Below are 18,630 nucleotides of genomic sequence, written 5' to 3' on the forward strand. Positions count from 1 at the left end.
ACAATACATGCATGTCTGTTCAATCAAGTTCATATTTATATCAAAAACCAGCTTTTTACATTAGCATGTGACGTTCAGAAAAAGCATAACCACCGCAAACTTCCGGTGAATTTACTAACAGTTTGCTAAATTACTCACGATAAACGTTCACAAAAAGCATAACAATTATTTTAAGAATTATAGATACATTACCCCTCTATGCACTCGATATGTCCGATTTTAAAATAGCTTTTCGGATGAAGCACATTTTGCAATAATCTAAGTACATAGCCCGGCATTACAGGGCTAGCTATTTAGATACCCACCCAGGTCAGCATCCACCAAAATCACATTTCCTATAAGAAAGATGTTCTTACCTTGCTTGTTCTTCATCAGAATACACTGCCAGGACTTCTACTTCAATAACAAATGTTGGTTTGGTCCCAAATAATCCATCGTTATGTTCCAACAGCGACGTTTTGTTCGTGAGTTCTAGAATGCTTTTTCGCGGTGTCGCGCATGGCGCATTGGCGTGTCAAAAATGTCTAAATATTCCATTACCGTACTTCGAAGCATGTCAACCGCTGTTTAAAACCAATTTTTATGCCATTTATGTCATAGAGAAGTGTTAATATTCCGACCGGGAGTATGCATTGAGCCTAAACAGCCGAATAAAATTTCTCCTCAGAAGCGACTCATGCACGCGCATCATTGAAAGGTCCTCCGAGCATCCACTTACAAAAGGCGATAATATATTTCAACCTGAGGTTCCCTCGTAAACCTTCAGTTATTTCGCGGGCTCTGAGAGCCTATTGGAGCCCTGGGAATTGTCACGTTACAGCTAAGATCCTTACTTTTCAATAAAAAGAGGTAAGACGCACGACTCCTTGTCAGACAGGGTACTTCCTGCTTGAAGCCTTGTCAGGTTTTTGCCTGCCATAGGAGTTCTGTTATACTCACAGACACCATTCAAACAGTTTTAGAAAATTCAGAGTGTTTTCTATCCAAACCTGAACAATAATATGCATATTCTAGCTTCTGAGTTGGTGTAGGAGGCCGTTAAAAATGGGAACATATTTTTTCCAAAATTCTCAATACTGCCCCCTATACCAAACAGGTTAACTCAGATGTTGGAGATGGATGTCCTTTTTGTAATATAAGAGAAACCATTTTTCACTGTTTTGTGGAGTGTGAGAGGATTAAACTTCTCTTGGAAATGCTGGAGTCTTTGTTTAAAGCTGTAGGGGAGATTTTCAATAACACTGTTTTTATTTTGGGGTTTCAATATAGAAAGCAACAGAAAAGATTTTATTTTGGGACAAGCTAAGATGTCCATTTTTTTGAGTAGGAAACATAAGATAGAAACGGGATATGGGCAGGTTGTAAGATGTGTTTTTAAAGGATTAGTGAAAATAAGAATAAAAGTAGATTTTGAGTTCTTCTCAGCTGTAAAAGATCTCCCATTGTTTGAGGGGAAGTGGGCATACGAAGGAGCGCTTTGTTTTGTAGAGGAGGGGAAATTATTTTTTGTTGATGAAATAAGCTGAATGTATATGTTCTTTAGTATTTTTTAATTTTTTTAATTTTTTGTTATTTTAGTGTTTTGTATTTTTTTCTTTTATTTTAGGAATTACATTTGGTGTTTCATTTCTGAAAAGGCAGTGTGTCATTATTTATGTTAATACTTGAGTATAAAATAAAGGTTTTATAAAAACTCAAAACTCTCTCTCTGTCTCTCTCTCTCTCTCTGTCTCTCTCTCTCTCTCTGTAGCTATGGCGACATGGTGCAGCACTTCCTGGTTCTCGAGGGGTTGGGTCAGTACTGTGTGTGGGAGGAGACTTTCACGTCTCTCAACAGATTGGTCGACTTCTACAGATCGCACAGCATCGCCCAGGAGAGAACCGTCTACCTGACCGAACCTCCCGACACACCTCTACACACACACACACCCTCACACACACCTCTACACACACACACACCTGCACACCCTCTCACACACACTGCCGTTCATCTACAGGACCCAAACCCAAACCCAAACCCTTACACACCTCTACGAACACACACACACACCGCTAACCCGTATCTAGCTGAGCACCCCACACACACCTCTCACCCTCACACACACCACACACACACCTCTCACCCTTACACACACACACCTCACCCTAAACAACACCCCTCGGCCGGCTTCTCCAAAAGAAGAGAACCAAGCAAGAACCCGAACTGGGGTTATTCTGCCCCTACATAACCACACACACAGACACACACACACCTCACCCTAAACAACACCCCTCGGCCGGCTTCTCCAAAAGAAGAGAACCAAGCAAGAACCCGAACTGGGGTTATTCTGCCCCTACATAACCACACACACAGACACACACACACCCAGACACACACTGACACACACACACACACACACACACACACAGACAGACAGACAGACAGACAGACAGACAGACAGACAGACAGACAGACAGACAGACAGACAGACAGACAGACAGACAGACAGACAGACAGACAGACAGACAGACACTGAAACACACACACACACTGACACTGAAACACACACACACACACTGACACACACACACTGACACACACACACACACACTGACACACACACACACTGACACACACACACACACACACACACACACACACACACACACACACACACACGTCTACGTAACTCTGGATCAGCTAAGGTCCACTATAGATGCAAGAGAATGTGGACACCCCCTCAAATGACTGGACTTGGCTGTTTCACCCTCATCTGTTGCTGACAGATGTATCAAATTGACCCCACAGCCATGCAATCTCCATAGACAAACATTTGGCAGTAGAATGGGCCTTTACTGAAGAGCTCAGTGACTTTCAACGTGGCGCCGTCATAGGACGCCAGCCTTTCCGACAAGTCAGTTCGTCAAAATTGCTGCCCTGCAAGACTTTCCCCCCGGTCAACTGTAAGGGCTGTTATTGTGGAAAGTGGAAATGTCTAAGAGCAACAACGGCTCAGCTGCAAAGTGGTAGGCCACACAAGCTCACAGAACGGAACCGCCCAGTGCTGAAGCGCGTAAAAATTGTCCGTCCTCGGTTGCAAAAACTCACTACCGAGTTCCAAACTGCCTCTGGAAGCAACGTCAGCACAAGAACTGTTCGTCGGGAGCTTCGTGAAATGGGTTTCCGCGTCGGACCAGCCTGCATACAATGACATTCTAGACGACTCTGTGCTTCCAACTTTGGGGAAAGCCCTTTCCTGTTTCAGCATGACAAAAAGCCCCCTGGGCAGAAAGCGAGGTCCATACAGAAAGGGTTTTGCAAGCCAGGCCTAATCGCCAAACATCTAGTGCCCGACCTCCACTAATCCTCTTGTGGTTGAACGGAAGCAAGTCCCCCGCAGCAATGATCCAACATCTAGTGGAAAGCCTTCCCAGAAGAGTGGAGGCTGTTATAGCAGCAATGGACCAACATCTAGTGGAAAGCCTTCCCAGAAGAGTGGAGGCTGTTATAGCAGCAATGGACCAACATCTAGTGGAAAGCCTTCCCAGAAGAGTGGAGGCTGTTATAGCAGCAATGGACCAACATCTAGTGGAAAGCCTTCCCAGAAGAGTGGAGGCTGTTATAGCAGCAATGGACCAACATCTAGTGGAAAGCCTTCCCAGAAGAGAGGAGGCTGTTATAACATCCTGTATAACATGTCCACATCCTGTTGGTCATGTAGTGTAAATACCACTACCATGGATATACTACCCTATTGGTCATGTAGTGTATTTATTCAGTCTCCAGGACCCCATATTACTATCCTAGGGTCAGGGGTCAGGGTGAGGTATATATCTGTATGGGGTCAGGGGTATAACCTCTAACCTCCATCCTCTAACCCCTGATCTCTATCCTCTATCCCCTATCCTCTACCACTACCATGGATATACTACCCTATTGGTCATGTAGTGTATTTATTCAGTCTCCAGGACCCCATATTACTACCCTAGGGTCAGGGGTCAGGGTGAGGTATATATCTGTATGGGGTCAGGGGTATAACCTCTAACCTCTATCCTCTAACCCCTGACCTCTATCCCCTATCCGCTATCCCCTAACCTCTATCCTCTAACCCCTGACCTCTATCCTCTAACCCCTGTCCTCTAACCTCTAACCCCTATCCTCTATCCTCTAACCCCTGACTTCTATCCTCTAACCTCTATCCTCTGAACTCTAACCTTGATGACAATAAAGTTTCTCCTCTGTGATAACAAGACGTGTTTATTCATGAATCTCATTAATACAAGGACACAATATTGACCAATCACAGGTCCACATATATATATATATATATATATTACAGTAAATATGACATCACAGGTCCGTAACATTCTAGAACGATTAGAACATTGATTTTGACGTGGAGATGGAAACGCCCACAGGAAGAAGCCCGCTGGGACGGCAGTTAGAGTTCAGAGGTCAGGCGAAGTAAGCGTAGAGGAAAATATTAACACAGATGAGCAGAATGGCATTGACGCAGCAGAAGCGAGACCAGAACACACTCTCTCTGACGCTGGGGAGTCTGGGTAATGGGACTTCCTCCGCTGGTCCTTCCGCCGAGCTGCAGAGCCCCAACCCGCGGCCGCAGACCGCCCTCCGCACCGGAGCAGAACCTTCACACACACACGTACGCACGCACGCACACACACACACACACCACAGAACGTAAATTCAACATGATTGAGCATGTGCTGTAGCAGAGAGCTGGATCTAGTCTGTCTGTCTGTCTGTCTGTCTGTCTGTCTGTCTGTCTGTCTGTCTGTCTCACCCTGGACCTGGTGTCTGTCTGTCTGTCTGTCTGCCTGTCTGTCTCACCCTGGACCTGGTGTCTGTCTGTCTGTCTGTCTGTCTGTCTGTCTGTCTGTCTGTCTGTCTGTCTGTCTGTCTGTCTGTCTGTCTCACCCTGGACCTGGTGTCTGTCTGTCTGTCTGTCTGTCTGTCTGTCTGTCTGTCTGTCTGCCTGTCTGTCTCACCCTGGACCTGGTGTCTGTCTGTCTGTCTGTCTGTCTGTCTGTCTGTCTGTCTGTCTGTCTGTCTGTCTGTCTGTCTGTCTCACCTTGGACCTGGTGTCTGCCTGTCTGTCTGTCTGTCTGTGTCTGTCTCACCCTGGACCTGGTGTCTGTCTGTCTGTCTGTCTGTCTGTCTGTCTGTCTGTCTGTCTGTCTGTCTGTCTGTCTCACCCTGGACCTGGTGTCTGTCTGTCTGTCTGTCTGTCTGTCTGTCTGTCTGTCTGTCTGTCTGTCTGTCTGTCTGTCTGTCTGTCTGTCTCACCCTGGACCTGGTGTCTGTCTGTCTGTCTGTCTGCCTGTCTGTCTCACCCTGGACCTGGTGTCTGTCTGTCTGTCTGTCTGTCTGTCTGTCTGTCTGTCTGTCTGTCTGTCTGTCTGTCTGTCTCACCCTGGACCTGGTGTCTGTCTGTCTGTCTGTCTGTCTGTCTGTCTGTCTGTCTGTCTGTCTGTCTGTCTGTCTCACCCTGGACCTGGTGTCTGTCTGTCTGTCTGTCTGCCTGTCTGTCTCACCCTGGACCTGGTGTCTGTCTGTCTGTCTGTCTGTCTGTCTGTCTGTCTGTCTGTCTGTCTGTCTGTCTGTCTGTCTGTCTCACCCTGGACCTGGTGTCTGTCTGTCTGTCTGTCTGTCTGTCTGTCTGTCTGTCTGTCTGTCTGTCTGTCTGTCTCACCCTGGACCTGGTGTCTGTCTGTCTGTCTGTCTGTCTGTCTGTCTGTCTGTCTGTCTGTCTGTCTGTCTGTCTGTCTCACCCTGGACCTGGTGTCTGTCTGTCTGTCTCACCCTGGACCTGGTGTCTGTCTGTCTGTCTCACCCTGGACCTGGTGTCTGTCTGTCTGTCTGTCTGTCTGTCTGTCTGTCTGTCTGTCTGTCTGTCTGTCTGTCTCACCCTGGACCTGGTGTCTGTCTGTCTGTCTGTCTGTCTGTCTGTCTGTCTGTCTGTCTGCCTGCCTGCCTGCCTGTCTGTCTCACCCTGGACCTGGTGTTTGTCTGCCTGTCTGTCTCACCCTGGACCTGGTTTCTGTGCTCTCGGTGGCTGATAGAGGAGATTTTCTGTAGCGGTATTTCTCCCTCTTCCTCCTCAGTCAAAGTCCACCACGTCAGGTTACGCACCTAAACAACAACAACAACAATAATAACAACTTCATGAAACAGAACTAACACAACAACAAGTTAACACACTCATAGGTTAGTATTATTATAAACAACAACAACAACAAGTTAACACACTCATAGGTTAGTATTATTATAAACAACAACAACAAGTTAACACACTCATAGGTTAGTATTATTATAAACAACAACAAGTTAACACACTCATAGGTTGGTATTATTATAAACAACAACAACAATAAGTTACCACCATCATAGGTTAGTATTATTATAAACAACAACAAGTGAGTTGATGTGACGACATGATATAAACAAAGTGACATCATACCTGCTCCTCGGCGGGGGGCGGAGTCAGCAGTGATATCACCACGACGACGGCAGCAGACAGGAAGCAGAGGATAATGGCGAAGTGAAGGTAGTGAACGGAGCGCAGGATGGACGGGGCGTCGTCGTGGATACCGCAACGAGGAGGCGGGAACGCAAATTCTAGAACCATCCGACACACGCCGACGACCAGGCCCACCATCAGACCCCAGAACGCTCCCTACACACACACACACACACACACACACACACACACACACCCACCATCAGACCCCAGAACGCTCCCTACACACACACACACACACACACACACACACACACACACACACACACACACACACACACACACACACACACACACACACACACACACACACACACACACAGAGTGTTTCACAGACGGACCATGGCTGCTGCCTTTTGAATGGAAGGTTTCCATGCAGGCAGAGGAGACTACACACTACCAAGTACACACTAACACTACCAAGTACACACTAACACTACCAAGTACACACTAACTCTACCAAGTACACACTAACACTACCAAGTACACACTAACTCTACCAAGTACACACTAACTCTACCAAGTACACACTAACTCTACCAAGTACACACTAACACTACCAAGTACACACTAACTCTACCAAGTACACACTAACTCTACCAAGTACACACTAACACTACCAAGTACACACTAACTCTACCAAGTACACACTAACTCTACCAAGTACACACTAACACTACCAAGTACACACTAACTCTACCAAGTACACACTAACTCTACCAAGTACACACTAACTCTACCAAGTACACACTAACACTACCAAGTACACACTAACTCTACCAAGTACACACTAACTCTACCAAGTACACACTAACACTACCAAGTACACACTAACTCTACCAAGTACACACTAACACTACCAAGTACACACTAACACTACCAAGTACACACTAACACTACCAAGTACACACTAACTCTACCAAGTACACACTAACTCTACCAAGTACATACTAACACTACCAAGTACACACTAACACTACCAAGTACACACTAACACTACCAAGTACACACTAACTCTACCAAGTACACACTAACTCTACCAAGTACACACTAACACTACCAAGTACACACTAACTCTACCAAGTACACATCTGTATCTGTGTAACGCTGTCATCAAGACAAAGGGGGGATCTGGTCTGTGTAAAGCTGTCATCAAGACAAAGGGGGGATCTGGTCTGTGTAAAGCTGTCATCAAGACAAAGGGGGGATCTGGTCTGTGTAAAGCTGTCATCAAGACAAAGGGGGGATCTGGTCTGTGTAAAGCTGTCATCAAGACAAAGGGAGGATCTGGTCTGTGTAAAGCTGTCATCAATACAAAGGGGGGATCTGATCTGGGTAAAGCTGTCATCAAGACAAAGGGGGGATCTGGTCTGTGTAAAGCTGTCATCAAGACAAAGGGGGGATCTGGTCTGTGTAAAGCTGTCATCAAGACAAAGGGGGGGATCTGGTCTGTGTAAAGCTGTCATCAAGACAAAGGGGGGATCTGATCTGTGTAAAGCTGTCATCAAGACAAAGGGGGAATCTGATCTGTGTAAAGCTGTCATCAAGACAAAGGGGGGATCTGATCTGTGTAAAGCTGTCATCAAGACAAAGGGGGGATCTGATCTGTGTAAAGCTGTCATCAAGACAAAGGGGGGATCTGTTCTAACAACAGGGTCCCATCTGAATAGAGTGTGTAAAGCTGTCATCAATACAAAGGGGGGTCTGGTCTGTGTAAAGCTGTCATCAAGACAAAGGGGGGATCTGGTCTAACAATGGGGTTCCATCTGAATAGAGTGTGTAAAGCTGTCATCAAGACAAAGGGGGGTTCTGGTCTGTGTAAAGCTGTCATCAAGACAAAGGGGAGATCTGCTCTGTGTAAAGCTGTCATCAAGACAAAGGGGGATCTGATCTGTGTAAAGCTGTCATCAAGACAAAGGGGGGATACCTTGAAGAATCTCAAATATAAAATATATTTTGATTTTGTTTATGAACATGTTTTTTTCGTTTCTACATGATTCCATATGTGTTATTTCATAGTTTTAATGTCTTCACTTTTATTCTACAATGTAGAAAATAGTAAAAAATGAAATAAAAACCTTGGAATGAGTAGCTGTGTCCAAACTTTTGACTGATACGGTATTTTGTTTACTATTTATTCTGAATCATTTTAATGCTCCTACACTTGAAATGTAAATTTACCTGATCATTACAGATATCCACTAGGTGCAGCTATCATGCCTTCTTAAATGTATTTACAAAAAACATCTTCTCGAACAAACAAAATGTCTAACAGACCAAGAGGGACGACAACAGTTTATCAAACCAAACCCTGAATCAAACTGAAAAACATCATTTGAAACCTTTAAACATGGCTCCTAGTCCTTCATTTCCAAAGGTTAAGGATCAACGAAAATGTAAACAAAGTAAAGTGGAATTTCACAGTGTTTTTATTACCAACATCATAAGCCAAGTGAAACATAAGTTAAGGTAGATCAGCCATATTGTTTTTAAACCATAAGGAGTGATCCTTAGGCATCTGATCACACCAGTATATAACCCTAACTATATAACTAACTATACTATAGAACCCTCTGATCACACCAGTATATAACCCTAACTATATAACGAACTATACTATAGAACCCTCTGATCACACCAGTATATAACCCTAACTATATAACTACACTATAGAACCCTCTGATCACACCAGTATATAACCCTAACTATATAACTATACTATACTATAGAAACCTCTGATCACACCAGTATATAACCCTAACTATATAACTATACTATAGAACCCTCTGATCACACCAGTATATAACCCTAACTATATAACTATACTATACTATAGAACCCTCTGATCATACCAGTATATAACCCTAACTATATAACTAACTATACCATAGAACCCTCTGATCACACCAGTATATAACCATAACTATATAACTATACTATACTATAGAACCCTCTGATCACACCAGTATATAACCCTAACTATATAACTATACTATAGAACCCTCTGATCACACCAGTATATAACCCTAACTATATAACTATACTATACTATAGAAACCTCTGATCACACCAGTAAATAACCCTAACTATATAACTAACTATACTACAAAACCCTCTGATCACACCAGTATATAACCCTAACTATATAACTAACTATACTATAGAACCCTCTGATCACACCAGTATATAACCCTAACTATATGACTACCTATACTATAGAACCCTCTGATCACACCAGTATATAACCCTAACTATATAACTAACTATACTATATAACCCTCTGATCACACCAGTATATAACCCTAACTATATAACTAACTATACTATAGAACCCTCTGATCAGAGCAGTATATAACCCTAACTATATAACTATACTATAGAACCCTCTTATCATACCAGTATATAACCCTAACTATATAACTAACTATACTATAGAACCCTCTGATAGAACCAGTATATAACCCTAACTATATAACTATACTATACTATAGAACCCTCTGATCACACCAGTATATAACCCTAACTATATGACTACCTATACTATAGAACCCTCTGATCACACCAGTATATAACCCTAACTATATAACTATACTATAGAACCCTCTGATCACACCAGTATATAACCCTAACTATATGACTATACTATAGAACCCTCTGATCACACCAGTATATAACCCTAACTATATAACTATACTATACTATAGAACCCTCTGATCACACCAGTATATATACCTAACTATATAACTATACTATAGAACCCTCTGATCACACCAGTATATAAACCTAACTATATAACTATACTATAGAACCCTCTGATCACACTAGTATATAACCCTAACTATATAACTAACTATACTATAGAACCCTCTGATCACACCAGTATATAACCCTAACTATATAACTATACTATAGAACCCTCTGATCACACCAGTATATAACCCTAACTATATAACTATACTATACTATAGAACCCTCTGATCACACCAGTATATAACCCTAACTATATAACTATACTATAGAACCCTCTGATCACACCAGTATATAACCCTAACTATATGACTACCTATACTATAGAACCCTCTGATCACACCAGTATATAACCCTAACTATATAACTATACTATAGAACCCTCTGATCACACTAGTATATAACCCTAACTATATAACTAACTATACTATAGAACCCTCTGATCACACCAGTATATATACCTAACTATATAACTATACTATAGAACCCTCTGATCACACCAGTATATAAACCTAACTATATAACTATACTATAGAACCCTCTGATCACACTAGTATATAACCCTAACTATATAACTAACTATACTATAGAATACTCTGATCACACCAGTATATAACCCTAACTATATAACTAACTATACTATAGAACCCTCTGATCACACCAGTATATAACCCTAACTATATAACGAACTATACTATAGAACCCTATGATCACACCAGTATATAACCCTAACTATATTACTATACTATAGAACCCTCTGATCACACCAGTATATAACCCTAACTATATAACTATACTATACTATAGAACCCTCTGATCATACCAGTATATAACCCTAACTATATAACTAACTATACCATAGAACCCTCTGATCACACCAGTATATAACCCTAACTATATAACTATACTATACTATAGAACCCTCTGATCACACCAGTATATAACCCTAACTATATAACTAACTATACTATAGAACCCTCTGATCACACCAGTATATAACCCTAACTATATGACTACCTATACTTTAGAACCCTCTGATCACACCAGTATATAACCCTAACTATATAACTAACTATACTATAGAACCCTCTGATCACAGCAGTATATAACCCTAACTATATAACTATACTATAGAACCCTCTTATCATACCAGTATATAACCCTAACTATATAACTAACTATACTATAGAACCCTCTGATAGAACCAGTATATAACCCTAACTATATAACTATACTATACTATAGAACCCTCTGATCACACCAGTATATAACCCTAACTATATGACTACCTATACTATAGAACCCTCTGATCACACCAGTATATAACCCTAACTATATAACTATACTATAGAACCCTCTGATCACACTAGTATATAACCCTAACTATATAACTAACTATACTATAGAACCCTCTGATCACACCAGTATATAACCCTAACTATATAACTATACTATAGAACCCTCTGATCACACCAGTATATAACCCTAACTATATAACTATACTATACTATAGAACCCTCTGATCACACCAGTATATATACCTAACTATATAACTATACTATAGAACCCTCTGATCACACCAGTATATAAACCTAACTATATAACTATACTATAGAACCCTCTGATCACACTAGTATATAACCCTAACTATATAACTAACTATACTATAGAACCCTCTGATCACACCAGTATATAACCCTAACTATATAACTATACTATAGAACCCTCTGATCACACCAGTATATAACCCTAACTATTTAACTATACTATACTATAGAACCCTCTGATCACACCAGTATATAACCCTAACTATATAACTATACTATAGAACCCTCTGATCACACCAGTATATAACCCTAACTATATGACTACCTATACTATAGAACCCTCTGATCACACCAGTATATAACCCTAACTATATAACTATACTATAGAACCCTCTGATCACACCAGTATATAACCCTAACTATATAACTAACTATACTATAGAACCCTCTGATCACACCAGTATATATACCTAACTATATAACTATACTATAGAACCCTCTGATCACACCAGTATATAAACCTAACTATATAACTATACTATAGAACCCTCTGATCACACTAGTATATAACCCTAACTATATAACTAACTATACTATAGAACCCTCTGATCACACCAGTATATAACCCTAACTATATAACTAACTATACTATAGAACCCTCTGATCACACCAGTATATAACCCTAACTATATAACTAACTATACTATAGAACCCTCTGATCACACCAGTATATAACCCTAACTATATAACTATACTATACTATAGAACCCTCTGATCACACCAGTATATAACCCTAACTATATAACTATACTATAGAACCCTCTGATCACACCAGTATATAACCCTAACTATATAACTATACTATACTATAGAACCCTCTGATCACACCAGTATATAACCCTAACTATATAACTATACTATAGAACCCTCTGATCACAACAGTATATAACCCTAACTATATAACTAACTATACTATAGAACCCTCTGATCACACCAGTATATAACCCTAACTATATAACTAACTATACTATATAGAACCCTCTGATCACACCAATATATAACCCTAACTATATAACTAACTATACTATAGAACCCTCTGATCACACCAGTATATAACCCTGACTATATAACTAACTATACTATAGAACCGTCTGATCACACCAGTATATAACCCTAACTATATAACTATACTATACTATAGAACCCTCTGATCACACCAGTATATAACCCTAACTATATAACTATACTATAGAACCCTCTGATCACACCAGTATATAACCCTAACTATATAACTAACTATACTATAGAACCCTCTGATCACACCAGTATATAACCCTAACTATATAACTAACTATACTATATAGAACCCTCTGATCACACCAGTATATAACCCTAACTATATAACTATACTATAGAACCCTCTTATCATACCAGTATATAACCCTAACTATATAACTAACTATACTATAGAACCCTCTGATAGAACCAGTATATAACCCTAACTATATAACTATACTATACTATAGAACAATCTGATCACACCAGTATATAACCCTAACTATATAACTATACTATAGAACCCTCTGATCACACCAGTATATAACCCTAACTATATGACTACCTATACTATAGAACCCTCTGATCACACCAGTATATAACCCTAACTATATAACTATACTACAGAACCCTATGATCACACCAGTATATGAAACATAACTATATAACTATACTATAGAACCCTCTGATCACACTAGTATATAACCCTAACTATATAACTAACTATACTATAGAACCCTCTGATCACACCAGTATATAACCCTAACTATATAACTAACTATACTATAGAACCCTCTGATAACACCAGTATATAACCCTAACTATATAACTATATTATACTATAGAACCCTCTGATCACACCAGTATATAACCCTAACTATATAACTAACTATACTACAGAACCCTCTGATCACACCAGTATATAACCCTAACTATATAACTATACTATAGAACCCTCTGATCACACCAATATATAACCCTAACTATATAACTATACTATACAATAGAACCCTCTGATCACACCAGTATATATACCTAACTATATAACTATACAATAGAACTCTCTGATCACACCAGTATATAACCCTAACTATATAACTATACTATACTATAAAACCCTCTGATCACACCAGTATATAACCCTAACTATATAACTATACTATAGAACCCTCTGATCACACCAGTATATAACCCTAACTATATAACTATACTATACTATAGAACCCTCTGATCACACCAGTATATATACCCTAAATATATAACTATACTATAGAACCCTCTGATCACATCAGTATATAACCCTAACTATATAACTAACTATACTATATAACCCTCTGATCACACCAGTATATAACCCTAACTATATAACTAACTATACCATAGAACCCTCTGATCACACCAGTATATAACCATAACTATATAACTATACTATACTATAGAACCCTCTGATCACACCAGTATATAACCCTAACTATATAACTATACTATAGAACCCTCTGATCACACTAGTATATAACCCTAACTATATAACTAACTATACTATAGAACCCTCTGATCACACCAGTATATAACCCTAACTATATAACTATACTATAGAACCCTCTGATCACACCAGTATATAACCCTAACTATATAACTATACTATACTATAGAACCCTCTGATCACACCAGTATATATACCTAACTATATAACTATACTGTAGAACCCTCTGATCACACCAGTATATAAACCTAACTATATAACTATACTATAGAACCTTCTGATCACACTAGTATATAACCCTAACTATATAACTAACTATACTATAGAACCCTCTGATCACACCAGTATATAACCCTAACTATATAACTATACTATAGAACCCTCTGATCACACCAGTATATAACCCTAACTATATAACTATACTATACTATAGAACCCTCTGATCACACCAGTATATAACCCTAACTATATAACTATACTATAGAACCCTCTGATCACACCAGTATATAACCCTAACTATATGACTAACTATACTATAGAACCCTCTGATCACACCAGTATATAACCCTAACTATATAACTATACTATAGAACCCTCTGATCACACTAGTATATAACCCTAACTATATAACTAACTATACTATAGAACCCTCTGATCACACCAGTATATATACCTAACTATATAACTATACTATAGAACCCTCTGATCACACCAGTATATAAACCTAACTATATAACTATACTATAGAACCCTCTGATCACACTAGTATATAACCCTAACTATATAACTAACTATACTATAGAACCCTCTGATCACACCAGTATATAACCCTAACTATATAACTAACTATACTATAGAACCCTCTGATCACACCAGTATATAACCCTAACTATATAACTAACTATACTATAGAACCCTCTGATCACACCAGTATATAACCCTAACTATATAACTATACTATACTATAGAACCCTCTGATCACACCAGTATATAACCCTAACTATATAACTATACTATAGAACCCTCTGATCACACCAGTATATAACCCTAACTATATAACTATACTATACTATAGAACCCTCTGATCACACCAGTATATAACCCTAACTATATAACTATACTATAGAACCCTCTGATCACACCAGTATATAACCCTAACTATATAACTAACTATACTATAGAACCCTCTGATCACACCAGTATATAACCCTAACTATATAACTAACTATACTATATAGAACCCTCTGATCACACCAGTATATAACCCTAACTATATAACTAACTATACTATAGAACCCTCTGATCACACCAGTATATAACCCTGACTATATAACTAACTATACTATAGAACCGTCTGATCACACCAGTATATAACCCTAACTATATAACTAACTATACTATAGAACCCTCTGATCACACCAGTATATAACCCTAACTATACTATAGAACCCTCTGATCACACCAGTAAATAACCCTACCTATATAACTAACTATACTACAAAACCCTCTGATCACACCAGTATATAACCCTAACCATATAACTAACTATACTATAGAACCCTCTGATCACACCAGTATATAACCCTAACTATATAACTATACTATACTATAGAACCCTCTGATCACACCAGTATATAAACCTAACTATATAACTATACTATAGAACCCTATGATCACACTAGTATATAACCCTAACTATATAACTAACTATACTATAGAACCCTCTGATCACACGAGTATATAACCCTAACTATACTATAGAACCCTCTGATCACACCAGTATATAACCCTAACTATATAACTAACTATACTATAGAACCCTCTGATAACACCAGTATATAACCCTAACTATATAACTATATTATACTATAGAACCCTCTGATCACACCAGTATATAACCCTAACTATATAACTAACTATACTACAGAACCCTCTGATCACACCAGTATATAACCCTAACTATATAACTATACTATAGAACCCTCTGATCACACCAATATATAACCCTAACTATATAACTATACTATACTATAGAACCCTCTGATCACACCAGTATATATACCTAACTATATAACTATACAATAGAACTCTCTGATCACACCAGTATATAACCCTAACTATATAACTATACTATACTATAGAACCCTCTGATCACACCAGTATATAACCCTAACTATATAACTATACTATAGAACCCTCTGATCACACCAGTATATAACCCTAACTATATAACTATACTATACTATAGAACCCTCTGATCACACCAGTATATATACCTAAATATATAACTATACTATAGAACCCTCTGATCACATCAGTATATAACCCTAACTATATAACTAACTATACTATAACCCTCTGATCACACCAGTATATAACCCTAACTATATAACTAACTATACCATAGAACCCTCTGATCACACCAGTATATAACCATAACTATATAACTATACTATACTAGAACCCTCTGATCACACCAGTATATAACCCTAACTATATAACTATACTATAGAACCCTCTGATCACACTAGTATATAACCCTAACTATATAACTAACTATACTATAGAACCCTCTGATCACACCAGTATATAACCCTAACTATATAACTATACTATAGAACCCTCTGATCACACCAGTATATAACCCTAACTATATAACTATACTATACTATAGAACCCTCTGATCACACCAGTATATATACCTAACTATATAACTATACTGTAGAACCCTCTGATCACACCAGTATATAAACCTAACTATATAACTATACTATAGAACCCTCTGATCACACCAGTATATAACCCTAACTATATAACTAACTATACTATAGAACCCTCTGATCACACCAGTATATAACCCTAACTATATAACTATACTATAGAACCCTCTGATCACACCAGTATATAACCCTAACTATATAACTATACTATACTATAGAACCCTCTGATCACACCAGTATATAACCCTAACTATATAACTATACTATAGAACCCTCTGATCACACCAGTATATAACCCTAACTATATGACTACCTATACTATAGAACCCTCTGATCACACCAGTATATAACCCTAACTATATAACTATACTATAGAACCCTCTGATCACACTAGTATATAACCCTAACTATATAACTAACTATACTATAGAACCCTCTGATCACACCAGTATATACCTAACTATATAACTATACTATAGAACCCTCTGATCACACCAGTATATAAACCTAACTATATAACTATACTATAGAACCCTCTGATCACACTAGTATATAACCCTAACTATATAACTAACTATACTATAGAACCCTCTGATCACACCAGTATATAACCCTAACTATATAACTAACTATACTATAGAACCCTCTGATCACACCAGTATATAACCCTAACTATATAACTAACTATACTATAGAACCCTCTGATCACACCAGTATATAACCCTAACTATATAACTATAACTATACTATAGAACCCTCTGATCACACCAGTATATAACCCTAACTATATAACTATACTATAGAACCCTCTGATCACACCAGTATATAACCCTAACTATATAACTATACTATACTATAGAACCCTCTGATCACACCAGTATATAACCCTAACTATATAACTATACTATAGAACCCTCTGATCACAACAGTATATACCCTAACTATATACTACTATACTATAGAACCCTCTGATCACACCAGTATATAACCCTAACTGTATAATAACTAACTATACTATATAGAACCCTCTGATCACACATAGATAAACCCTAACTATATAACTAACTAGAATATAGAACCCTCTGATCACACCAGGTATATAACCCTGACTAATAACTAACTATACTACTATAACATCTGATCACACCAGTATATAAACCCTAAACTATATAACTATACTATCTATATAACCCTCTGATCACAACCAGGTAATATAACCCTAACTCTTAATATACTATAGCACCCTCTATCACACCAGTATAATAAACCCTAACTATAAAACTATACTACTATAGAACCCTCTGATCACACCAGTAATATAACCCTAACTATATAACTATACTAGAGAACAACCCTCTGATCACACCGTATATACCCTAACTATAATAACCTAATATACTATAGAACCCTCTGATTCACACCAGTATATAACCCTAACTATAGAAATAACTATACTATATAGAACCCGCTGATCACACCAGTATATAACCCTAACTATATAACTATACTATTAGAACCCTCTATCATACCAGTATAAACCCTAAAAACTAACTATA

At 38.6% G+C, this 18,630-nt stretch overlaps 1 protein-coding gene across 1 annotated transcript in view; it reads right to left on the reverse strand.

The window, feature by feature from the left end:
* Positions 1-4,207: 4,207 nt before the first annotated feature.
* The window catches only part of LOC115187504 (sodium/glucose cotransporter 5-like), a 46,341-nt gene continuing 31,918 nt past the window's right edge, over positions 4,208-18,630 (reverse strand). Inside the window, exons 5-7 of the mRNA XM_029746507.1 lie at positions 6,462-6,677; positions 6,028-6,133; positions 4,208-4,629 (exon numbers count right to left, since the gene is read on the reverse strand). Coding sequence (XP_029602367.1) covers positions 4,436-4,629; positions 6,028-6,133; positions 6,462-6,677 — 516 coding nt within the window. The 3' untranslated portion in view covers positions 4,208-4,435. The remainder of the gene's footprint in view (positions 4,630-6,027; positions 6,134-6,461; positions 6,678-18,630) is intronic.

Source organism: Salmo trutta, unplaced genomic scaffold (genome assembly GCF_901001165.1).
Source record: "Salmo trutta unplaced genomic scaffold, fSalTru1.1, whole genome shotgun sequence".
NCBI lineage: Eukaryota > Metazoa > Chordata > Actinopteri > Salmoniformes > Salmonidae > Salmo > Salmo trutta.